This window comes from Hyaena hyaena, unplaced genomic scaffold (assembly GCF_003009895.1).
Source record: "Hyaena hyaena isolate Hyena2069 unplaced genomic scaffold, ASM300989v1 scaffold_421, whole genome shotgun sequence".
In the NCBI taxonomy this organism is placed as follows: domain Eukaryota; kingdom Metazoa; phylum Chordata; class Mammalia; order Carnivora; family Hyaenidae; genus Hyaena; species Hyaena hyaena.
In genome coordinates, this window is record NW_024081057.1 from 1,477,792 (window position 1) to 1,504,635 (window position 26,844).

Genomic DNA, 26,844 nt, shown 5'->3' on the forward strand with positions numbered 1-26,844 from the left:
TCTTTCTTAGGGTGCATACCACTTTGAATAAGTTTAAGTTACTTGAGGGTTAAATCCATGTTTTATTTACCTGGATATTCATGCATTTAAAAAAAGGTAGAGGTACATGGGTAGCTCAGTCAGTTAAGCGTCTCAGGTCATGATCTAGCTGTTTTTGAGTTTGAGCCCTGCATCAGGCTCTTTGCTGTCAGCACAGAGCCCGCTTCAGGTCCTCTGCCCCCTCCCCCATGTGTTCCCCTTCTCTCTCTCTCTCAAAATAAATAAACTAAGAAAAAATAAGTTAAACAGGATCTTAGTTTAGAAGTCATTTCTTCTTTGATTCAAGCAGTCGCCACCAGATGCTGTACCACACACATACCTACTTTATGGTAAGACTTACCGTGATACATATCCAGAATTTTTTATGTCATTCCAGGTACTTTCCTTGGCTTCTCCACTTACAGAATCATATTTGCTTTCAGTTTGACACTGAGTTTCCGATTCCTTCCTTTGCTGATAAGGTAGGGGAAATAAAATCACTATCAAAGCCGAACTGAAGTTAGCTAACCATCTTAAGCTATAATGTAACATTATAATATGGACAAAAATAAAAGTCTTCTAAGAACACAAAATACAGCCTTTCCTTGGTCAGTGGGAAGTGAAATGGTAGGGGTGAAAGTCAGATTGCAGTGGGTTGAGGAGTGAAGGGGTGGTAGGCCAGTGGAGAGGAGCCGATGGGCAATAATAATTTCATGGTAAACCTAAGTAAATTCAGTGCCCCTTTTTCCCCTGCCCACCCCCCCACATTATTCACCCAACTGTTTGAAATACATTAGAATTCTAAAAAATATCTTACTCTTTGAGGATGAGGATGGAAAAGTCTACGCACAATAAAAGTTGTTGCTACAATACAAAACAGAATAGTTCCGACTATTTCTTTCCACCAGTGTAAGAGGAGAACAGGATCCTTTTTGCGAATGTTCTTGTTGTAATTTGGGTTATCGAGAAATCGGACTGTGATCTGTGTGCTCCGTTTGCTCCTCTCTCTCTTGTAGTATGGTAGATAATAACCATTATCTTAAAAAATAAACAAACATTAAAAAGTTTTTTTTTTTTAAAGATAAGCCAATATAGAGCCACCTTTGATTGTTAAAAAATTCTCTATTTTCCTGTCACTTCTATTACTAATTCCTTTTATTAAAGTGTCATCTCTTCTTTAACACATTTCAATAGCCTTATTACCCTATTCTTTCTTTTTTCCTACACAAACATATTTAACTTTATTCCATAAGTATCATGGATCTTCTCTGTACTGAATAATGAGGCTAGAAAGAAAACTTAAAGGGCCACCCATTCATTACCTCATTAATAATTCAATTCTTTAAATTCAGGAAAGAGTTAGACAATCTTCCTCCAAGGATTTTAAACTTTACTTTCATTTAGACAACAATAAAATACCATTCGTATTTTTTGTAAATCTCATTCTTTGCAAACTGAGAAGAAAACATCGCTGACATGCTCATTGGTTTAGTTCACGCTGTCAAAATGAGATTGCCAAAAGCAATCTTTTTGGCTTCTATTTTGTACCATGTGGATAGACTACACAATTCTCTCTTACCTTGTATTTTGATCAGCATCAGATAAAGACTGATGTTTCTAGGTCAGAGCCTTCTGTTTTTGTCCATTTAAAGTCTACAATAACTTCCCAGTTGAGCCTCTAGGGTGACTGAAGAGGAATCTATGCTTTTGCCTAATGCAGATTTGAGAATTTTTCTTAATATATAACTGTTTGGAATACTTTCATATCTAAATACATCCTAACTTTAAATGCCCAGGAATGTATTTCATGTCAAATTTTACCTACTCTTACTTTTGCACTAATTTCCCTTGTCGGAGGATAAAATTAAAATCACTTCATTTTATAGCATTTCACACAGCATTATGGGAAACACCTACTTTCTTCATTATACAGGCTGATATCATACAGATTATATGACAGGCTTTTGACTAAACGAGAGCTAATCACCAGAATGAAAGATTATTGAACACTTACTATCTGTAGGACACAGTGCTGGCTAAGACTGTATGTGCATTCTCTCTCTCATTTAGGCCTCTTTTTTTTTTTTTTTTTTAGTTTTATTTTTTTTTTATGTTTTTTTTTTAATTTTTTTTATTTCTAGGCGAGAGAGAGAGAGAGAGAGACAGAGAGAGAGACAGTGTGAGCAGGAGAGGGTCAGAGAGAGAAGGAGTGAGTCACAGACTCCGAAACAGGCTCCAGGCTCTGAGCTGGCAGTCAGCACAGAGCCCGACGCGGGGCTCGAACCCACGAACCGCGAGATCATGACCCAAGCGAAAGTCGGACGCTTAACCGCCTAAGCCACCCAGGTGCCCCTCTCATTTAGGCCTCTTAACAACCCAATAAATAAACATTAGGATGCCTTTCCTTGCTTTACAGATGAAGGAACGAAGACGCAGATAAGTTAGGTGCGCCCAACCTAGTAATAGTGGCAAAACTGGGATTTGAACCCTAACAGTCTAGCTCTGGAACCCACACCCTTGGCCACCATTCATACTATGCCTCCCAAGGTATTTTATTTTCTACCTTCCAATGACTACCTTTCATTTGAATTCTAGTAATTCATTTCAAATTAATAAATAAATTTTTTAAATACCTCAACATTTTTAATGCAAGCTTCATCACACTTACCATATGGGTATTGTAAGATGGAAAGGGCGCCATTACTGTACTCTTCGTGAGAAAACTTATCATTACTAAGACATTTGTCAAATTCATCAGACCCTACCAAGACAGGAGTTCTGGAAGGAGAATCTAAAAGAAAATGGTAAAATCTTTAAATGTTAAGACTTCAGTGAAACTGCATGAACCTCATTCATTCAAAACACAGACATATTCAACCACAGTTCTGTTCAAATAAATCACAGAAATGGTTCAAAGTTCCTTCCCCCTGAAAAGCATAGTCTTGTAGAAAAGATGAGTCATTTAAACAAGTAATTAAAATAGGATGTGATATACGTGATAAACAACTGCACACGCTTTGGAAAGAAAACTGAAGGAAGTAGGTGGCCTAATCTCTGCATTCAACTCATTTAAGTGTCTCAAAGAATAGGCTGGAATGACCAGATAATGTTTCTTTTTTTTTTTTTTTTTTTTATGTTTTATTTCTTTTTAGGAGAGAGAGAGAGAGAGACAGCGTGAGCAGGGGAGGGTCAGAGAGAGAGGGAGTCACAGACTGAAACAGGCTCCAGGCTCTGAACTGGCAGTCAGCACAGAGCCCGACGCGGGGCTCGAACCCACGAACCGTGAGATCATGACCCAAGCGAAAGTCAGACACTTAACCGACTAAGCCACCCAGGCGCCCCGACCAGATAATGTTTCATACATATTCTTCACATGACCTTAGCCAAAAGGTCGAGAAGCGATGTTTCATAAATATTCCTAACATAAATATGTTAAGAGCTAATACTTGGTCACAATCAGTGAATGGTTAGAATATTTCTCTGTTGTCTGGAGAAATATTTTATTAACACTGATTTCTACGGAAGCAGCTGTTGTTTCAATGAAATCAAAGACAATTAAAATTCACTGACATCTCAAATACCTTCCTAGTTTGTCAGCAAAGAAAGAGCACATAATCGTTGCAATCTCTGTGGTATTCAACAGCAGGACAAAGACAGTCACGATTAGGCCTCTGATCACCTCACGACTATTACAAAAGTTCCTGATTCACTTACGGATTAAGGGCTTCCATTTGATTGTTGGCAACGGAACAATTGCATACTCATTGTTGACAGATTCCAAGGCCTTAGGACTTGTAGGAAACTTTTCTGAAATTCTGACAGATGACTGCAGATACAGCTGACCTCTGTACATCCCTGAGTCAATGAGAACGGTATTCATTATGTTTAGAATCAAGCACCAAGGATTTGTTTTTTCCAAAAGGATCATTTTGATTTAATAAAGTGAGATTGATTCCAGTTATTTCCTCATGGGCTACAACACTCTTTTCAAAGAAGAGCCAAGCCTGAAGCGCTCAAATATGACCCAAACAAAACCAGAGGAGGAAAGTTATATACAAGTTGCAATAATTTTCACTGAATAATTATTTTCAGTAATCACTGGAAAACTCTTCTAGTAGGAAAGTTCAAAACAAAATCACTGTTGGGGCGCCCAGGTGGCTCAGTCGGTTAAGCTGACTTCGGCTCAGGTCATGATCTCGCGGTTCATGGGTTCAAGCCCCGCGTTGGGCTCATTGTTGACAGGTAGCTCAGAGCCTGGGGCCTGTTTCTAATTCCATGTCTCCCTCTCTCTCTGTCCCTCCCCTGCTCACACTGTCTCTATCTCTCTCTCAAAATAAATAAAACATTAAAAAAAATTTTTAAAAATCACTGTACACTTAGAAAACTATTAGCTTAAATGAAGTAACTTTTTTTTTTTTAAGAAATCTTTTTATTTATTTATTTATTTCTAGGAGAGAGAGAGAGAGAAAGCGTGAGCAGGGGAGGGTCAGAGAGAGAGGGAGTCACAGACTGAAACAGGCTCCAGGCTCTGAGCTGGCAGTCAGCACAGAGCCCGACGCGGGGCTCGAACCCACAAACCGCGAGATCATGACCCAAGCGAAAGTCGGACGCCCAACCGACTAAGCCACCCAGGCGCCCCATGAAGTAACTTTTTTAAGGAAACCTAAACTAAACACCTATAATTCTGGAGGTACTGTTAACATGTCAGTTAAATACTATCATAAAACATATGTGACATGTTATTCTTTCAAATTCTTGCACTTCATGGAGATTCAGGAGTGGGTAGCAAATTGACAGAGCTTACAGAATTTTATGAATATTTCACCACCAATACTAGTGCAAATGATTAGACCCAAAGGTTTGCAAATGTTATTTTGTTGAGGCCTTCAAATACCCAGAAGCACACCAGAATTTTGTTATTATTTTTCAGGTAAGTTGTAAAGATAGATAGAAAAAATAAGTAAACATAATCTTTAAGGGGGACCAAATTGATCCAGATGTAATACAAATGTATAAAGTTTTAGACTCTGAGGATATATGAGTAATTTATAGCATATTGTTATGACAGCAGTATTTCTTTCTTTTTTTAAAGGTTTTTTCTTTTCTTTTTTTTTAATTGCTTACTCTTGAGACAGAAAGCGAGTACATGCACACGCACACACGTACTCTAACAGGGGTGGGGCAGAGAAAGAAGGGGTCAGGGGATCCAAAGCAGGCTCTGTGGTGACAGCAGAGAGCCCAAGCCAGGGCTTGAACCCATGAACCACAAGATCATGATCTGAGTCAAAGTCAGACACTTAACCAAATGTTACCTATCTTGGCAACATTTCTAAGCCTTTTTTTTTTAATGTTTATTTATTTTTGAGAGAGAGAGAGACAGAGTGCGAGCAGAGGAGAGGAATAGAGAGAGGGAGACACAGAATCCAAAGCAGGCTCCAGGCTCTGAGCTGTCAGCGCAGAGCCTGACATGGGGCTCAAACTCCCAGACTGCAAGATCAAGATCTGAGCCTAAGTCAGATGCTTAACTGACTGAGCCACCCAGGCGCTCCTTTAAGTCTTTCTAACATAGGTCTCAGAGGAAAAGAATATTCCACAGTAATTGAAAGTTTCAGAATTGGGTAAATGGAAGGGGTACATGTGGCTTGGTCAGTTAAATGTTCAACTTCGATTTAGGTCATGATCTCCCAGTTTATGAATTCGACTGATAGCTTGAATTGTCCATCTCCCTCTCTCTCTGTCCCTCCCCCACTCGTGCTCTCTGTCTTTCTCTCTCTCTCTCAAGAATATTAAAAAATTTTTTAAAAAAAGAACGAATAAATGGAAAAAACAGGAATGTAAATCAAAGTATAAATCTTAAGGGCAACCTAAGCCAGAGAATGTACTTAGGAATTACAACTGCCATAGGCATCCTGAAATGGAAAGGAACGATGCAGGAATAAAGCCTAAACGTCATTATGTCCTGTCACTAGATAAGAGACATCTACTCACCCAGGTAAACGCTGTTTTCTGTGGCTCCTCGAGCAGCTTCTACAATGTCTTCTTCATCTTCTAAAACATCATCATTTGATGCATAACTTGTATCATCAAAAAGACTAATGGGAATGACTTTTCCGTCCTTAACCAGCCAGGCAGATGCAATGGGAGTACAAAACTAAACAAAAACGGAAAAGAAATCTCACATACATCTCAGCAGTATGTACTTAATTCAACTCCTAAAAATGACATTTAAAAATCACACTTTAAAAAAATGTTTCCAGCTTAGTGAGGGATAATTAATAAAAATGTATATATTTATAGTATGCAATGCCATATTTTGATGGTATACTGTGAGACGATTAGCACAATCAAGCTAATTAACCTATCCATCACCTCACATCATTATTTTTGTTCGCGTCAACATTTAAAATCTACCCTCATTTCACAACATATACGTATATCAAATTATCACACTGTACACCTCAAATATGTCGTTTTTATTTATCAAGTATACCTCAACAAAGAAAAAAAATTTTTTAACCTACTCTCAGCAAATTTCAAGTATATAGTATCATTCAGCATAGTCATGACTTACGTCCACAGAACTTATCCCTTCTGCATAACCGAGACTTTGTACCCTTTGACCAATATTTCTCCATTTCTCCTACTTCCCAGCCCCTAGCAACTACCACTCTAGTCTTTGCCCTGTGTGTTCAACTTTTAAAATTCCATATGTAAGATTGTGCGCTTATTACTGGCTTATTTCACTTAGCATCATGTCTTCCAGAATCAGCCACAATCTCACAGGATCTCCCTCCTTAAGGCTGAGTGACACTCCCCTATGTATATATATACACCCCATTTTCTTGATCTGATGGACACTTAGCCTGCATCTCTATCTTGGCTACTGTGAATCATGATGCACTGAATGTGACAGTGCAGATATCTCTTCGAGATACTGATTTCATTTGACTATATTGGGAAATGGGATTGCTGAATCATATGGTAGATCTTGTTTTAATTTTTTGAAGCACCTCCGTGCTGTTTTCCATATGCTGTGCATTTCCGCTCCGAGCAGCAGTGCATGAGAGTGCAAACACCCTCACCAGCACTTGTTCTCTGGAGTCTTTTTCAGAATAGCCATCCTAACGGGTGTAGAGCTACACATTTCTTAAGGCATAGAGAACAGGTTGAGAGTCTACAATGAGAGATTTCCCTCTACCCAACAAGTTTGGTCAAACTGGGAAAGGAAACCAACGTACTGATAAATTGTCAGTGGTTGTACGTACCTGGTATTCCCATTCCAGATGTCCTCCCTTCTTGTTAAAGGCCATAACCTTCCAGTCAGCAACTGACACCTTTATCACTGTGTCTATCATGGAGGCTTCTTGTTCTTCCACATCTGAAATAATTTTAGACCCTTCTTTGTGCCCACTGGGCTTTAAGGTGCTTTCAATAAATCCGGCTCTAGTTTCCACGTCTGGAATATACCGAAGTTCAAAGTGGCCAACACTGAAATTCCACCTTAAATTTACAAAGGTTTGTTTTAGAAACTGACACTTATGTAAAGGGATCAAATCATAAAGAACTGCTCTAGATTCCAGAGGCAAACACTAAAATTTTGTGAGGAGACAAAGAGTAACAATACAATTTTCTGGGAGTGCTTTGCTGGTTTACGCCACAAGAGGGCATCACTTTGTCCGAATCTGCCAGAAACAATGGTTCTGAGTTGTAAACTGACGATGGCTATGGGGCAGATTTTCTCTCAGAAAGTAACAAATGTTCACATTTCCAAATCAGAACGATTTTCTCAAAGACACATCAAAGTTACCTTAAAATGAGGGCAGCAGCAACGTGCTTTCTTAATTAAATTAAAGCCTGGGCACATTTCATTCAAATGCAGAGAAATTAATTCGTGCTATGAAACCAAAGTACATAGCAAGGTAAATGCATTGGTTTTGTATTTATATGAAAACAGCCCCAAAAAGCAATATGATTCAGTGCACTAAGCCTGAGGGTCATACAACCTGAGCTCTAATCTCAAACCTCTCCTGAGATCTGGCAAGTCATTGAACCTTTCCTGAATTTCAGTGACCTCATCTATAAAGTGGCAGTAACAAGGCTTCTTCTATAATGAATATACAGATCACTTAACTTTTGACAATATAATGACTTGTCACTGAGATAGAGAATGGCCTAATAATTCTGACATCTATTAAAAAATAAATTTAGGGAACATGGATCCTAGACCCCAGACTCTTCCTATTCCGGTAACTCAAAATTCTGTTGAGACGAACATCTGTTCCAATTGGTGGCTGCACACCCAGCAAGCACTCATCTGTTCCTACTGGTGGCTTGCACACCCAGCAAGCACTTAAGGAAACGAAATCCCAGGGGCACCTGGGTGGCTGTCAGCACAGAGCCTGCTTTGGATCCTCTGTTCCCCTCTTGCTGCCCCTCCCCTGCTTGCTCTCTCTCTCTCCCTCAAAAATAAACAAACATTAAAGATATTTTTTTAAAAAAGGAAACAAAATCCCATCAGGAAAAAGAAGGCCAAATTGCCAGTGGATGCAAGGCCCTACTCACAGTCCAGTGAACACAGAAATACAGTCTTAACCGATTTTGAGAAAACAGGAAAGGAAACTGAATTATATTGCATCACATTAGATAATATCTGAAAGTCTAGTTCACTTTCAAAAGATGAAGATGAGATCTCAAATTATTTTTACTATGGAGGCAAGCTAAAATTTAAATATTAGGTAGGTTAAAAAAAATCAATCATGTGATTTAGGACCAGCATAAGGAATCCAAACATTTTACTTTTTAATCACATAGTTCAATGTAAAAATTACGTAAGGAATTCATTATTTGAAAAGGGAAACATAAAGGCATTTGACCAAATGAATTATACTTTAACACTTTAGGAAAACAGACTAAAATGTTATTTTAAAAATGAATGGTCAAACACCATATGAAACTACTTACTAGAGAGAATTAACTACAGAGTCAAAGAGGCCCAAGTTGAAATAAAGTGCATCACCTTTGTCTTAAGTGCTTTCCACATTCAAAGAACTTTGATCTCTAAGATCAGTGAGGTTGCTACATTCATTGTAAGGGCCTTCCTCTGGCTATCATCTCCTGAAGCACATGGTGGGAGTTTCGATTCAGGAGTTGTTAAAAACCATTAGGCCATTTTCGTTTATTTATTAATTAAAAAAAAGTTTATTTTTGAGAGTGAGGGTATGTGTATGTGTGTGTGGGGCAGGGCAGAGAGAGAAGGGGACAGAGGATCAGAAGCAGGTTCTGCGGTGACAGCAGAGACTCCAATGTGGGGCTCAAACTCACAAACCGTGAGATCATGCCTGAGCCTGAGTCAGATGCTTAACCAACTGAGCCACCCAGGCGGCTCCTATGAGACCATTTTTAATTTACGGGCCTACCTGTCTCTTAAAGGAGTTGTATGTTTTTAGGGCAAGAAAATAGTTTAGGAAATCTCCATAAATAAAAAAATCTGATACATCTGGGTTTTGCTGAATGAATGATCAACGGCCACATTATCTGAATACATACTTCTCATTGCCACTGCGCGGTCCGACAGCTCTAACGGTTTTCTGGGAGCGCTGCAGAAGTAAGATGTCTTCCTGTTCCATCTCCTCATTGTCCCACTGGCGACAACCCAAAGCTGAGCAGATGTACCTCACCTGAGAAGACAGATATACATTTTGTAAAGAATACATAAGTTACAGGAGATCGGAGACATTAAAAGAATCTATGTAATTTATAAAACAAATTGTGGGAACTGTCAGAAATACCCCAAATTAAGAAGCATCAGTTAGACTACGAACTCCAAAAATGAATTATTTAGAACCACAAAGAAACAATAAATATTTACCTCAGGAATGACTAAGGGAAAATCCTTATTTTAAGGATTTAGATAATTTTAGTTTTATTTGGGGGATTTTCAAGGATGAGACACAAGAAGAAATAGATTAGGAGTTGTCATCTTAACAATGATATCATTAATAAGAGTCCAGGTGTATTTTTTTTTTTTAATTTCCAGGAGAGAGAGAAAGAGACAGCGTGAGCAGGGGAGGGTCATAGAGAGAGGGAGTCACAGAATCCGAAACAGGCTCCAGGCTCTGAGCTGGCAGTCAGCACAGAGCCCGACACGGGGCTTGAACCCACAAACCGAGAGATCATGACCTAAGCGAAAGTCGGACGCTTAACCGACTAAGCCACCCAGGCGCCCCTAAGAGTCCAGGTGTATTAAAAACTCAGCCTCAGAGTTCCCATATGATGGAAGTATTTGTGGGTTTTTTTTAATGTTTTATTTATTTCTGAGAGAGAGATAGAGACAGCGTGAGCAGGGGAGGGGCAGAGAGAGAGGGAGACACAGAATCCGAAGCAGGTTCCAGGCTCTGAGCTAGCTGTCAGCACAGAGCCCGATGCGGGATCCCACAAACCACGGGATCATGGCCTGAACCGAAGCCGGATGCTCAACCGAATGAGCCACCCAGGCGCCCCAGAAGTATTTGGTTTTTAAAGACAGAAACCTCTTTTGTTTATTTTTATTTTTTTCTTAAATAGTTTACTGTCAAGTTGGTTTCCATATAACACCCAGTGCTCATCCCAAGTGCCCTCCTCCATGCCCATCACCCCCTTCCCCTCTCCCCTACCCCCATCAGCCCTCAGTTTGTTCTCAGCATTCAAGAGTCTCTCATGGTTTGCCTCCCTCCCTCTCCCCAACTATGTTTCCCCTTCTTCTCCCCCATGGTCCTCTGTTAAGTTCCTCCTAATCCTCCTATACGTGCAAACATATGGTATCTGTCCTTCTCTGTCTGACTTATTTCACTCAGCATAACATCCTCAAGGTCCATCCACGTTGCTACACATGGCCAGATTTCATTCTTTCTCATTGCCATGTAGTATTCCATCATATAAATATACCACAACTTCTTGATCCATTCATCAGTTGATGGACACTTAGGCTCTTTCCACGTTTTGGCTATTGTTGAGAGTGCTGCTATGAACATTGGAGTACATGTGCCCCTATGCATCAGCACTCCTGTATCCCTTGGATAAATTCCTAACAGTGCTATTGTTGGGTCATAGGGGAGTTCTATTGTTAATTTTTTGAGAAACCTCCATACCGTTTTCCAGAGGGGCTGCACCATTTTACATTCCCACCAACAGTGTAAGAGGATGCCCATTTCTCCACATCCTCGCCAGCATCTAGAGTCTCCTGATTTTAAAGATTTAAACCTCTTTTAATAGCTCTAGTATTTAAAAGTACTTCCTTCAAACCTTCATTAGAAAGACAAAAGAGGACTCTTAGTAAGGTCTGAGCTAAAATCAAAAGGAAGCAGATGTGCTAGAACACCCGAATTTTGTAGAAGCACATCAAATCAGAGAACCAGGTGATGGGGTTCCATCCCACTGTTTCACAGATGAGAATGCTGAAGAAGACAGGGTCGCAAGACCTCCTTGGTACAATGCAGATATAGGTAGCAGAGAAGGCAGAGAAGCATCTGCAAGAGCAAGAGGGGGCTATAGGTCTAATATTTAGGTAAGGAAACATTAACATGTGAAAACCTCAAGGGGCAAAAGATCATTTTTCTATTCTTGTTTTAGTCATAAGTCTATATACAAAATATTCACATATCAAGGTTAAGGGTTAAAAAAAGAGTTCTACCTTTCTCTAAAAAAAATTTTTTTTAAATGTTTCTTTACTTTTGAAGGAGAGAAGACAGAGCATGAGCCCGTAATGGGCAGAGAGAGAAAGGGAAACACAGAATCCGAAGCAGGGTCAAGGCTCTGAGTTGTCAGCACAGACCCTGATGAGGAGCTCGAACTCACTAACTGTGAGATCATGGCCTGAGCCAAAGTCAGATGATTAAATGACTATGCCACCCAGGTGCCCCAAGATTTTACCTTTCTAAAAAGGATGTTTTTAATTAGTTACTCCTAATAAGAGATTTATATTGGGAGACCAATCTTAGAAGCAGATGATGGTTATAATCTGAAACCTAACGTTAGAGAGAATCTATCCTCAGACCTAAGTCAAATTGAACCTTGGAAATTTCTGAACTTCTAAAAGTTTCAATTTTTTCTTATCTGTAAAATAAGCACAACATTCCTCTTCATAAATAAGTAGCAATTATTCTTATCAGGATTATTGTTAATATATGGAGGGTTCCTTATCTGTCTAAATGGAAACAAAAATGTGTGACTTCTAGGAATGTCATGAAGATTTCAAAATAATGTATGAAAAACAGAACTGACCAATATTGATTCATTCTCTTCCTCCTGCTCTTCCTGAATCTGCTGATTATTTGTTGTCTTGGATACATTTAGTTTTCTGAATAATATTCTGCCCTTTCTACTTCGTAGTTCTTTTATTAAAACAAATGATATCCTCAGGGAAAAATAACAATAAACCTCAACCAGTAACAGTATAGCTTAAAAAATTATTTCCACTAGCCCTATTTATTGATTTCTCTCCAGATAATTCAACATTTTCACTCACCTTTCCACTATATGCACTGAGTCCATATGTAGTCAGAGACTTTCCTCCAACCAAAACAACATCGTCTCCAAATTTATACGAAGATTCAAGAAGTGATTCAACTGTAAAAGGAACGGTTTCCATGCTCTCACGGTCCCGGTCCCACTGAAAAAGGTCTCCATCCAGGGAAGGAATGATCATCTTATTCCCAAATACCTAAAATAGAAGGCAAAAACGTTCTTACATTTTTTTTTTAATGTTTATTTATTTTTGAGAGAGAGCAAGCGAGGGAGGGACAAAGAGAGGGAGACACAGAATCCAAAGCAGGCTCCAGGCTCTGAGCTGTCAGCACGGAGCCTGATGTGGGGCTCAAATGCACAAACCGAGATCATGAGCTGAGCCGAAGTCAGCTGCTTAACCGACTGAGCCACCCTGGCGCCCCCCAAACAGGTGAATTTTAAAAGGGATCATAACTTTACGAGGAGTAACCAAGAGCTGGAATCTTGAGACTGATGTTCCCTAGCCTCCTCTGAGCAGCAGGTGGAGGGGCACAATTCATCAACCAAAAGCACTGTGAAAGCACTGCCAATCTCTCCTGGGGCCATGCATAGTGCTCCAGCACGGTTTTTCCTCAAACTCTGTTTGTAGTGGGTGTGCCATAATGGTAAGTGAGCTACCAAAAGAGAGTTCTGTGATCAAGTGAATTCAAGGACAGGTTATAGCAATTAATGTGCTAATACACAATATGTTTTTTAGCAAATGGACAGTTTATGGCAGTATTTTCCAGTCCTGTTTTATCCAGGGCAATTACTATCCTAGGCTCAGATCCACAGAACACAAGTTGATTCAAACAGTATCCCATCCTTTATTTCTGTTCTCAAATCTGCTATGAGCCAGAAGCCTGGTAACAAAGCTTATAGATTTTATGCTTTTAGCTGTCCTTCCTTCTTTTATTTTATTTTTTTTTAAATTTTTTTTTTAATGTTTTTATTTATTTCTAGGAGAGAGAGACAGCGTGAGCAGGGGAGGGTCAGAGAGAGAGGGAGTCACAGACTGAAACAGGCTCCAGGCTCTGAGCTGGCAGTCAGCACAGAGCCCGACGCGGGGCTCGAACCCACGAACCGCGAGATCATGACCTAAGTGAAAGTCGGATGCTTAACCAACTAAGCCACCCAGGCGCCCCGTGTCCTTCCTTCTTTTAACAATGTGTATTGAGAACCTACAATGAGCCTGGCATGCGTATGTTGATTGGGAGAGACCACTGAGAGAAAAAAAAAAAAATCACTGCCCTGTAGAGTTCAAACTCTGGTGTCAGGAGACAACATAATGAATAATCAGAGCATATGAGGTAATAAATAGTATAGGAAGTACTAGAACAAGATAAAGGGAGACTAGAAATGTGTGTATGGGAGGGGAAGGGACTGTCAATAGGGAGCTCAGGGTAGACCCTCCTGAGAAAGTAACATTTGAGCAAACTCTAAACTTGGGCCAGTTAACCATGCTGACGTCTGGGGGAACAGCCTTTGCAAAGGCCGTAAGGTGGAAGTATGCCCTTCACCTTGGAGGAAGCACAAGGAAGATGGACAGACTATAGCGGGAAGGATGGAGGCATGGGGAGCAAGCCGAAGGCAAGAGATGACGATGGCTCCAATTAGCTTGACAGCACCAGAGGTATTGCACGGTGTCAGATCTGGAAGGTAAAGCCCATAGGATCTCATGATGGTCTCCCTGTACAGTAGTATAAGCAAAAGAAAAGAGTTCAGGATAACTCTCGAGTTTTTGGCCACGAATTCTTTTTCTTTCTCTCTCTCTTTCTTTCTTTCTTTCTTTCTTTCTTTCTTTCTTTCTTTCTTTCTTTCCTTCCTTCCTTCCTTCCTTCCTTCCTTCCTTCTCTCTTGCCTTCCTTCCTTTTTAACGTTTATTTATCATTGAAAGACAGAGAGAGACAGAGCACGATCATGGGAGGGGCAGAGAGAAGGGGAGAGACAGAATCTGAAGCAGGCTCCAGGCTCTGAGCTGTCAGCACAGAGCCCGACATGGGGCTTAAACTCACAAATCGTGAGCTCATGACCTGAGCTGAAGCCAGATGCTCAACCGACTGAGCCACCCAGGTGCCCCACGAACACCTTATTTCTTGAGAAAGGGTATTAGTGCATGGCTTTGTGACACTGACCTTTTGGTATTTAAAAATATATGCAATTTGACTTAACTTCAGCTAATGACACAACTGTTTTCCTGATTATCCAGGCCCAAAACTTTAGAAAAAGAGAATATAAAAAGAAGTATGGGCTTAATAAACAAAAACCAAAACTGCAAGCAAATGTTGACCTTAACTTTTTTATAACAAAATTTCTCTATGTACTTCCTTGTTACTCAAACTATCTTTAAAGAGATACAAACTTGAAAACGTCCCTACTGGCTCTAAAAGTGCTCACACATCCTCCCTCCCTCTAGCTTGGCGCCACACTCTCTGATTCTAAAGGGCTGGTAGAAAATCTCTATTCTAATCTATTTCTTTCTTTCATTTTCTAGTTCAAATCCTTGTACCTCCTGTCTGAACTATTATAACAACCTCTTTACAGTTCTTAACTGGCAATTTCCTCAACCTAAACTCTACTTATCTTCCAGATTAATCACTGAGTCAGAGTTAAACTTGTTATGACACTATTCAAAAATCTTCAACAGTTCTCTAGTATCTTATTAAAGACCCCAAATCCTAAATCTGACATTCAAAGTCCTCTAAACATGACTTCAAACAACCTTTTCTTCCTTGTCTTCCACTATTCCCTACAGGGGCAGAAACTGGGCATCGCTACTTAAAGCATATCTGTTATTCTGACTGTCCAGTCATGTCATTGTCAATGTCATTTCTTCTTCCTGGAATACCTTCCTGTACCAAAAATGCCCACTGAAATCCTATCTGGCCTTCAAGTTAGCTTCACTTAGTTTTTTGCTTTGAAAACCAAGAAAATTTGAGCAGTGTAAGATTGCTAACCAAAAACTTCCCATTCCTTAGTACTGTGCCTTACTTTTTGCTGTAACTATGAACTGAGACAGCACTACATTCTCAAGAACTGTTCATTGCACCTCTAAGAAATACCGACCCCATACACTAATATTTCTACGTTTACACAAGTGTGTATACAGTGGCCGAGAAAGCAATACATCCAAACCTAGTGCCTGGGTTGCGTTATCCAATTCTACTTCCCACCAAAGGAATCAAGGTTCCTCAGAGAAACATGTGATTCTGGAGCTGGGGCAGGGTGGGCACAAGTCAGGACTTTAGAATCTTATTATTCTAGAGAGTAAGGATGTGTTCAAAAAAAGATGGAAGAATACCACAGATGGAATCGGGAACAATTGAAATACCAAAAGAATTAAGTACTGAATTATAATGTACTGAAGAAAAATAAAAAGAATTGATGAGCCATACTGGTAAAAAAATAGATAAATAATACATGGGGGAGAAGGGAGGGCTCTTCCAGGAATGAAATGCCAAGTGTCTACTGGCAAATATGAAGGGAGGGGTGAAGTTGGAAAAATGAGCATTGTGCAACCACCGCTATAAAGACTGCATCAAGCAGAACTCAGCAATGGTGTTAAATCTAGGAAGCTGGAAATTTTGATGAGGAGTTGGATATTTGCACGGTCTTAAAGTGTCTCCCCATGGACTGCTTATTAGTTACAAGAAACTAAAAATAGAAACAAAACCAAAAAGACCTCCAGTAATTACAGAGTGGAGAACTTAGATAATACCTTGAGCAGATGATAAAAATTAACACCATCAATAAGTGATGGATGGGATACCTTAAGAGAGGAGAGGCACGTCACCTCCTCAGTACTCTAAGAATGCACATCTAAATAACCAGGAAGCACTGGCTAATCATAAAATGAAGAAATGTCTATTTGTTTTATTATTTTTTTAAATATTTTTTTATTTATTTCTAGGAGAGAGACAGAGAGGGACAGCGTGACCAGGGGAAGGTCAGAGAGAGAGGGAGACACAGACTCTGAAATAGGCTCCAGGCTCTGAGCTGGCAGTCAGCACAGAGCCCGACGCGGGGCTTGAACCCGTGAACCGCGAGATCATGACCTAAGCGAAAGTCGGACGCTTAACCAACTAAGCCACCCAGGCGCCTCTAAAAATGTCTATTTGTTTTAAATAAAATGGCAGAGAGATTGTATTCTTCAAAAGTGTCAATGTCAGAAAAGACAAAGTCTGTAGAAAATTCTAGATAAAAGAGTCTAATGGGACAAATAGATGTACCACCTGACCCTACACCAGAGGCTACACTAGAGGTAAAGGACACCATAAAAGATATCACAGGTATCCTTCAGAGATATTGTGAGTTTGGTTCTAGACTACCTCCATAAAACAAGTCAAATGAATTTTTGGTTTGTCAGTGCCAATAAAAGCTATGTTTACACGACTCTGTAGTTTATTAAGTGTGCAAGAGCATTATGTCTACAAAATAACATAATACATTAGTTAAAAAATACTTTATTGCTAAAAAATGCTAACCATCGTATGAGCTCTCAGCTAATCACAGTCACTGATCACAGAACACTGTAACAAGTACATGACAAAGTTTGAAATACTGGGAGAATTTCCAGTGGTGACACACACAGAGAAGTGAGCAAATGCTGTTGGAAAAATGGTGCGAACAGACTTGCTTAATGTGGGGTTGCCACAAACCCACAATTGGTAAAAACACAGTAAAATGAGGTATGCCCGTACTAGGTCAACTGATAAAACTGAAAAATACAGGTGGTACATTAATGTATCGATATAAATTATGATGTTGGTAATTATGCTGTGATTATGTAAAAGAATATCTCTATCAGGAATACAACTAAAGTATTTAGGAGCAAAGGGCCATGATGGATAGCTGATTTATCTCCAAATGTTTTAGGGGAAAAGAAGTATGTAGGAGGGGTTGGGGGAGAAACAAAGGGAGAAAGAGAGACAACTCAAATGATAAAGCAAACAAGATTTGGGGTAGGTAAATCTGGGTATATAAAGGTTGGCCCTTTTTTTTATTATCATTTTTATTCATGCAACTTTTTGTAGTTTGAAATTATTTCTAAATAAGAGGTTAAAAAGAAAAGAAAGGTAAAAAAAAAAAAAAAGCTTGCAGGAACTCTGTAATTAAACTCAGAAGGCTATACCATTAAAACAAAGGTTCGTCATAATTCTGAGTATTTAAAGATCTCCAACTATTACTCTTTATTAAAAAAACATTTGATTTTAAGTAAACTCTTTTTTTAACGTTTATTTACTTTTGAAGGAGAGAGAGAGACAGAGCATGAGCGGGGAAGGAGGCAGAGAGAGGGAGACACGCAATCTGAAGTAGGATCCAGGCTCTGAGCTGTCAGCACAGAGCCTAATGCGGGGCTGGAAACCACAAACCTTGAGATCATGACCTGAGCTGAAGTCAGACACTTAACCGACTGAGCCACCCAGGAGCCCCTTAAATAAACTCTTAAATGGCACCAGTATGTATATGGCACCTCATATTACCTTAGAGTTTTCACATTATTATTTTATTCTTTTTCTTTTTTTTTTAAGTTTATTTATTTATTTTGAGAGAGAGCAAGGACACAGGTGTGCACGTGACTTGGGGAGGGGCAGAGGAAGAGGGAGAGAGAATCCCAAACAGGCTCCTCACTGCCTGCACAGACCCTGACATGGGGCTTGAACCCACAACCGTGACCCAAAATCAAGAATCAGACACTTAACTGACTGAGCCCGCCAGGCGTCCCTACTCTTTGCTTTCTTATTTTAGTTTTTAAAAATTAAAACTTTCCTTTTTATGTTTTGTAGAAAGTCCAACTTGAAGTTGTCATTAAGAGGAGATTTAGGTCATTAGTATACATGCCCTATAAAAACAATATGAAGGCAACATGATTTTGAGTTACCTATCAGAAAATCAAGTATCTACTGTTGTCTGCCTTTCGTATTATGTTAGGTATTCTCTATCCTATTTACCAGAATAGTACATTCAAATTATGATAAAGTTAAAATATAGGTATTTTGGTTCTCTGGTCATGTTAACAGCAGCACTAGTTAAAGTACAAACAGGGAAAGCAGGTGTGCATCACTACAAGAAAGAGGAAGAGGAGCTAGAAGGTCTGTGGTAAACAGATAACATTTATTTTGACTTGTTTCCTCTTCCATTAACAACCTCTTTTCTCCTAAAGCACTAGTAGATCTGTAAGAAATGCAATGGCTCCTCAGTGCAAAACATCAAAAAGTGAAAAACAACAAACAAAAGACTATCAAACTAACACAGATTAAAATTCACTTCTGTGTTAAAGATGATCTATACATATGCCTCCAAATGTAGAAGAAAACGAACATCCTACAATTAAAAGTATGGTTTAGGGGCATATGGTGGCTCAGTGGGTTAAGTGTCTGACTTCAACTCAGGTCACGATCTCACAGTTTGTGAGTTCGAGCCCCACATCCGGCTCTGTGCTGACAGCTTAAAGCCTGGAGCCTGCTTCGGATTCTGTGTCTCCCTCTCTCTCTACCCTTCCCTTCCCTGATCATTCTCTCCCTCTCTGCCTCTCTTCCCCTCTCTCTCAAAACTAAACAAACATTAAAAAAATTCTTTTAAAAATATGGTTTAGTGCTCACTTTGGCAGCACATATACTAAAAGAAATCATATACATATACCTACATATACGTATAGGGTTTAAACCTCAAGAAGATTTGAGGTGATTGACCATATTGAGAAGAACCACCTTTTTTTTAAAGTTAGATCTTCAACAACGTTAACTCAGTGAGAAAAGTGCAAAACCCAAAACAACAACAGAAACCATTATGATTCAGTACTTAATCATCATGCATACTTCGAGGTTGTGATTTTAAAAGCTCACTTGGAAATAGCAGCTCTTCACTAATTGGTTGCTGATGACTCACACACAGGGCTGCTAACCTTTGCACTGATCTGAGTAAAGTCTTTCAGGCTGCATCTGTGCAGGCAGATGGTGCTTTTCCTTGAGAGCCACAAGAAATGATGTCTGCATGCAGTTCAGGTAGTGAGATGACATCACCCCTCACAAGAGCATTACCTCACCCTCCCAGCATAGGAATGAGTCACTCCATAGTCAGCTGCAAATCTCTTGGTAGAAAAAAATGTAGGTTATGGTGATGCATTTTTACATCCCACTGATTCGTCTCTGCAAGCAACTATTTGTTCTGATTCGCTTCTCTGCCTCTCAAACTAATTGCGTGACTTGCTTCCTCCATCAGTCACTTTTTAAAAATATAAATTCTTGTTATTTTATGGTTTCTAACCCCCCCATTTGTTTTTTCCTGTTCATAATTTTAAAATGAAAGGTTGTCACACTGGTTGGCAAACTCAGTACCAAAGAGCCAATCAAGATCTTTATCCGTGCAATCACAAAGCAGTATAGTTGAAATAATTCAATTTCTATCTCTGAACAAACCCTAAATGGCATAATGAATACCAGTGGCCCATGTAATCAGGGAGTGCTATTTGAAATCAGAATGTGAAAATAAGAATCCTATTTCCAAGCGACGGAAGAAACTTCAACTGAGAAAATACAGGAAGTGCTACCACTACCATGAATATAACCAGCCATAAAAACATTCTTCTAATTATATAAAATTATTTTTTAATTTGGTTCTTTCTTCTTTTTCTAAGTATCCCCCCCCCCCACCACCACCATTGACACCTATACTTTCTGGGGTATATGCAACTTTAACTTATTCTGAACATTTTGAAACATAAAATACGAAGATACTAATAACCCCCCATGTATCTATAATCTAGTTTCAACAATTACCAAATGTTGCTAATTGTGTCATCTGTTTCCCACTCACCTGCTACATAAACTTGTTTACTAGAATGTTTTAAAGTAAATCCCAGACATCTTGTCATTTCACCTACCAATACTTCAGTATTCATTGCTGAGTGGTAACTACCCTGCCGATAACACAACAGAATTGAGAGTAATTCCTTAAAACCACCTAATATTTAAAATTTCCTGACTGTCTCAAAGACGTATTACTGTTTTGCTCCAACAAGAAATTCAAACTCCATGTATTACACTGGATTCATTTTTTCCCCCCACAGGAGTCCTTTTAACACCTTTTCTCATGCATTGATTTACTTGAGTCATCAGACCATTATTCATCCTATAGAATGTCCCACAGCCTGGAGTTTGCATGTCATTTAACTTGTTCTTTTGTCCCAGTATTTTCTGAAAAGTGTATGATTAGACCTGGTGCTTTGATCTGATGCAGGTTAGATTTTCTTGATAAGAGTACTTCATAGGTGGTGCTACATACTTCCTATTGTATTGAAGACAGCTTATAAACCAAATCTGACCCACTGCTTGTTTTTATCAGTAGAGCCTGAATAGGAACACAGTCACACCCATTCATTTATGTATTGCTTTCTCACTACAACTACATAGACCATCTGGCCCACAAAGCCCAAGCTATTTACTCTCTAGCCCTTTACATGAAAATTTGCCAACCCCTGTGTTATTTCATATTCGTTACTATTATTCATCAGTAGATTTGGAGGAGTCAGCCTGATCCCTCCATTTTAAAGTGTTCAATCAACTTTTCACTATTTTAGTATCAACAGATGACCTACTATTTCAATAAAGGAAATAAAACAATGATCTCTAATTCTATTTTCTTTCTGTATTTATTAGCAAGAACTTTCCCTCATGTAGCTTTGGAAGCTGGATTTACATGCACTACTATTTTCTCAAGTAGAGAACACTAAACACTTTCAAATCCAAAAAGTTGTATACCGTGTGCTCCCTAACCTAGAAAGAGGGGAAAAGAACACACTGGCCCTGAGAGCTACAAAAGCCAAGCCCCAAGAATAAGCTGAGAAGCAATAAAGTTAAAAGGGAGGAGAGGGTGGACGAAAAGACATGATAAGAAGCATATGGTAAGACTCAGACTTGTCGACAGTAGAGATAAGGAAGAATGAACACAGACTATAAGGGAAACGGAAAGAAAAAAACAATTCTGGAATATTCACTAAAAGGGCACATATCTCTGTCCCACCTCAAGAACTCCAAGCATCTCCAGAATAATACAACAGCTGATGCTTCTAATGATGATCTCAGGGACTAAAAAGATAAAATTCACTGGGAAGATGTAAGATACATGAAAAACACTCCACTGAAGTGTTAACTTGTTGACTTTTTTGTTGTTTGGAAACCCCCCCCCCCCCCCAACAATTCCCTTCCTGGCCACGCTAGCTGTTTTGCTGACCTAGGTAGTGACACAACAGTAGGCATCCGACATACTCAATGGAGCCAAATCCCAGGGAGATGAGTGCACCTCATCCAGCCTCATTCCCGGGGCCCTGCCTTCGCCTACCACTTGTTATGTGACCTTGGACACAAACGAACACTGCGCCTGCGCCGTTTACAAAACTTCTCACATTAACTTACTGCACTTGATCTGCAAATTCAGTGTCCACAGCTATTCTGGAAAGTGTGCCTTTTGGTTCCCAGACCCCAGATGTTTCTAGTGCTTTGGGGAGCTACAGGCCTCCTGCGTTTCCCCACTCCTGTCCCTGCCCCCCCCCCCATTCCTCCACAGTCAAAACAGAGAGGGATTTGGACACGCTCTGGAATTCAATGAAGACCAAGGGAGGATTTCATAGTCAACGAGGAACAGGAACAGGAAGAAGAACAGAGAGGAAGAGCGCAGGGTTTACGTGTGGTGAGTTCCCAGTGGCTGAGAGGGCTCCCCAGGCAGGCTGCCAGAGCAGGTCTTCGGCTCACAGATGAGAGGTCTGGGCTACAGAGAAAAATTAGAGCTGCTGCTGTCATGGGAATAGAGGCGCAGCCCCCTTGAGAGAGAGCAGGGTGAGAAGATGACCTACACCCAAACTTCTAGAATTCTAACATTTAAAATTTCCGGCTGAGTGAGGAGTCAGGGAAGGCTGAGAGAGAAAAGCGCTTCAAGGTAAGACGAGCTTTGGTGGGATTTTAGGGATTCTCCTGTTTTCTTCCCGGTTCCAACTGCTGGTTGGTGTGAATACTTCGTGAATGTCTATGAACGCTTCCCCGGTTAGATGACTGGCTTGAAATACAAACGCCTCACTGAGACAACCCTTTGATTCACCAGGGTCTCGCTGAAAATCTCAAAGGAAAAAAGAATGTCAAGAAATCCTTTCCGTTCTGACTGTGGAGGAATCTCTCCCACGTAGAATCCGTCAGGGGCTTCAGATGGCTCAGGATAAAATCCAAAATACTGAACGCAGCTTATTGGACCCAGGATGGCCTGGCCCTGGCCTCCCTCCACACACTCATATCTGTGACTACCCCCAGCCCTGTCCCTGCTGCCCCCCTTTCCCCTCAGCATCTTGAGCACACCGTGGAAATTGCCACCGCGGGCTGCCACACCAGCTGCCGTGTCTCCCAAAGCAGTCTCTCCCCCCACCTCTCTGCCCATCTCTGGCCTGGACAGCTCCTTCTCCTCTTATGATCTCAGCCGGAAACTGAGATCCCTTCCAGGGAGACTTCTTTGGCCTCCTACCCAGGTAGTCAGGCAACCTTGCGAAGGCGCTCTCAGGTCCCGCTCTTCCATGGGGCAGTTACCACAACCCAACTATATGACTGATGCTGTGATTATTTCATATCCGTGTCCCCAGCTGGCTCCACAAAGTGCCACATGAGTTCCATGAAGGCAAGGGCCTCATCTGTCCCAGGCACTGCTGTACCCCAGCGCACAGCCCTGCCAGGCTCCTACGGTGCTAAAGAGGAGTTCTGTTTTGGACGTGCTAAGTTCAGGCATGTGTCACCTCTGCACTAGGGATGGCTAAGAGGCGGTTGAGCGCTCACAACATGCCGAGCAGCATGTGAGGTCTGCTACACACGTGACGTCTTTCAGCAATTATTCTGCATAAAGCACATTAAGAATTATAATTATCAGCAGAGAAAACACAAATATACTGATAAGTACTGAAATACTTCAAAAAGCATAAAGCATTGGAAAGAGGGTAAGGGAGAAGTTCAAAAACCTAGGGTTGAGTTTCAGCTTTCCTACATCAGACACATCTCTGACCCATTTTGAGCCCCAACCTTCTCATCTGAAAAACAGAGGCCAATAAGAATATTTATTTTACAAGGCTATGTAAGACTTACATAAATTCGAATGAGTTTAGTATCACCTTGCAAATTACAAGTACTAATCAAACAAGACTTGTTATGTAAATGTAATGCTATTTTGAAGCTCTAATGTAATTCACATGTATATGTGTATATATGTATACTTATTAAAAATGTTTAAAATGTCCAACTTCAGCTCAGGTCATGACCTCACCGTTCGTGGCCTCACCGTTCGTGGGCTCGAGCCCCACATCGGGCTTTGTGCTGACAACTCAGAGCCTGGAGCCTGCTTCAGATTCTGTGTCTCCCTCTCTCTGCCCCTCCCCCACTCATTCTCTCTCCCTCTCTCTCAAAAATAAACAAACATTAAAGAAAATTTAAAAATATATAAACTCTTTATCTGAATACTTGTAAATTTCATCATGAACCTTCCTTGGTTCTCTATAAATAAACTTCAGAAAGTAACTATGGTTCATGAACACCAAATTTCAAAAGTTTGAAAAAAGCTTTTAGAATTTAAATAGCTGCTCCAAAAGGAAATTCATGGAGAAAGTAGAGAGCTTAGTTATGCCATGTCAATTATTTCTTTCCCAACTCTGGATTTACAACACCCATTTAAAAACAAAGCCTTGGGGGTGCCTGGGTGGCACCAGTTGAGTGTCTTTTGATTTCGGCTCAGTTCATGATCTCAGGGTTTTGGGATCGAGCCTCGCATTGGAGGCTCCTGAGCATGGAGCCTGTTTAAGATTCTTTCTCTCTCAGGTGCCTAGTGGCTCAATTGGTCAAGCATCCAGCTCTTAATTTCAGTTTGGGTCATGATCTCATGGTTTGCAAGTTCGAGCTCCATGTTGGGCTCTGCACTGACAGCACAGAGCCTGCTTGGGATTCTCTCTCCCTCTCTTTCTGCTTCTCCCCTGACTGTGCTCTCTCTCTCTTTTTCAAAAGTAAATAAACATTAAAAAAATTATATTCTCTCTACCTCTGCTCCTCCTCCCTGCTTCTGTTCTCTCTCTCACATAAACAAAAACAAAAAACCTGAAAACTAAAGATTAATTCAATTTAAGAATTAAATATATCAAACTGTTACCAGTTTTTGATTTACCAGAAATCTCTATCAACCCTAAAATTCTCTTTTATCACTTCGACCTTCTGAAGGATGGTAAACTACTTTATTGATTACAAAAATTAACAATATTAAAGTTAACAGGCATATTATTGTATGTTTTAATTCTTCAAAAATGATACACTATGTATGGAACATAAAATGATAACTTTTAATAAACCAAAATGGGCAAACTGCCAAATGACTAGGTACCAGAATTAACTATTTATGATTTTAAGAGAAAAAAATGTTCAAGCATTGTGCAGGAAATACCTTTTTTTTTAATTTCCCTGAAAACACTGAAATTACTATGAAGGTATCTTTTTTGCTGAAAGTGTTCCTGGGAATCGTACCTCACAGACTAAGAAAGGGGGCATGGTTAACAACTAATTAGATGATCTAATGTGAGGGATTCTGAGAGCTTTCGGTAGATCTGCGTATTAGAGAAGGCATCCCACATGACATGCTTAAGAGGAAATGTTTTGTTTTTTGCTTTAAAAAAAAGGAAATGGAGAAAAAAACAAACCATGAAGCAAACTGTTATGGTTATTATCATCGACTGTGAATTAATGCTCGAGAGCACTGAGACACCATGCAGATAATAATTATTTAATTCTTCCTTTCTTCAGCCTATAGTCAACCTATAGAACAACATACCTCAAGGAAAACTATCACACTCACTTTTTAAGTATACTTTTTGCATTCATGATGAAAAACACAGATTTCAGCAACTATCTCTGCCTTCATTTAGATCATTCTACATTCATAAAGCAGATAATGTGCATGTGAAGTCAATTTCCTAAAAAATAGGGTCAAATCAATTTCTCACTTGGCAACATGCGTGCTAGAGTAAACTGGTTTTCACAGCAATGCTTTCAGCCATGCTAAGGGATTAATAAAACAAAATTAAATCAAAGCATGGTTTCATTTCTATAATTAAGAGAAAAGCAATTAACCTAAGCAATTATCTACATATTAGCTTGCTACATGACTGAACAGTGGCTTTTCCAAATAAACCACACTCTTCAATGACACAGCCAGGCTCAAAATATGCTAGTTTTCGTACAAATAAAAACTGCAACATGACCAGACATCTTTCAGTGTAAATTAGAGAAACTTTAAAAGAGATCACAGATCCTCTTTTAATAAAGTACCACTCAGGGTCTACTGATGGATTCTCTGTGAACAAAACAAATTAACCATTAAAAGTATATTTTCCAAAGGATCCCCCTACCTATGAAGGCCTTTCACAATGAATATAGTCTGATGACAGGTGGGGAGGAGGCTGGAAAGCTCCAGCATCATAGCTGGCCGTTTCTGCACCTGTCTGAAACAGAAAGGCAGCGTCCCTTGGGGAGAAACATGCCAAAAATAAGACACAACCCCAAACTATAACTTATAATAGAGTTGTTTGTTCTTTTTAAGAGGGGGGAAAAAAGGTACTTTAGCAGAAAACTGAAACAAAAAACAAATATGGTATCTCTAAATAAAGAAAAGGTAAAGGTATTATCTAAGGACAAACTAGTTGGATGTATACAATTATGCATTCTAAATAAAGATAAGGAAGGTCTTCGTAATTAGGAATGTGTGCCAAGACACAGAAAAGTAGACGGTTCAAGGATATTATATCTACTTAGATTTGGTGAAGGGTGATCCAAATGTCACCCAGACACCCCAAAGAAAAACTATGCTAATATGCTACACAACAAAATTTGAAACAATCAATGAGGAACCACAGTCAAATCTCTTCAGTGCTTTTTCAAGGTTTAATCCGCATATAAATTACCAGAGGAGAGCAAATCAGACTTCACTTTAGGAGGTCCTTCAGAAAATTAAAAACAGGGGAGCCTGGGTGGCTTAGTCGGTTGAGCGTCCGACTTTCGCTTAGGTCATGATCTCGCAGTTCGTGGGTTCAAGCCCCGCGTCGGGCTCTGTGCTGACTGCCAGCTCAGAGCCTGGAGCCTGCTTCGGATTCTGTGTCTCCCTCTCTCTCTGACCCTCCCCTGCTCACGCTGTCTCTCTCTCTCTCCTAGAAATAAATAAAAAATAAATAAATTAAAAAAAGAAAATTAAAAACAAAATTCTTAGCTACTATCATAAGTATTAGGCTGAGAACCTGGGGCACAA

At 39.8% G+C, this 26,844-nt stretch overlaps 1 protein-coding gene across 1 annotated transcript in view; it reads right to left on the reverse strand.

Moving 5' to 3' along the window:
• Window positions 1–26,844, reverse strand: part of EIF2AK3 (eukaryotic translation initiation factor 2 alpha kinase 3) — a 66,942-nt gene that overhangs the window by 20,425 nt on the left and 19,673 nt on the right. The window contains exons 3-10 of the mRNA XM_039252640.1: window positions 12,521–12,715; window positions 9,565–9,695; window positions 7,284–7,518; window positions 6,007–6,169; window positions 3,733–3,873; window positions 2,687–2,809; window positions 836–1,056; window positions 380–492 (exon numbers count right to left, since the gene is read on the reverse strand). Of these exons, the coding sequence (XP_039108571.1) occupies window positions 380–492; window positions 836–1,056; window positions 2,687–2,809; window positions 3,733–3,873; window positions 6,007–6,169; window positions 7,284–7,518; window positions 9,565–9,695; window positions 12,521–12,715 (1,322 nt within the window). The remainder of the gene's footprint in view (window positions 1–379; window positions 493–835; window positions 1,057–2,686; window positions 2,810–3,732; window positions 3,874–6,006; window positions 6,170–7,283; window positions 7,519–9,564; window positions 9,696–12,520; window positions 12,716–26,844) is intronic.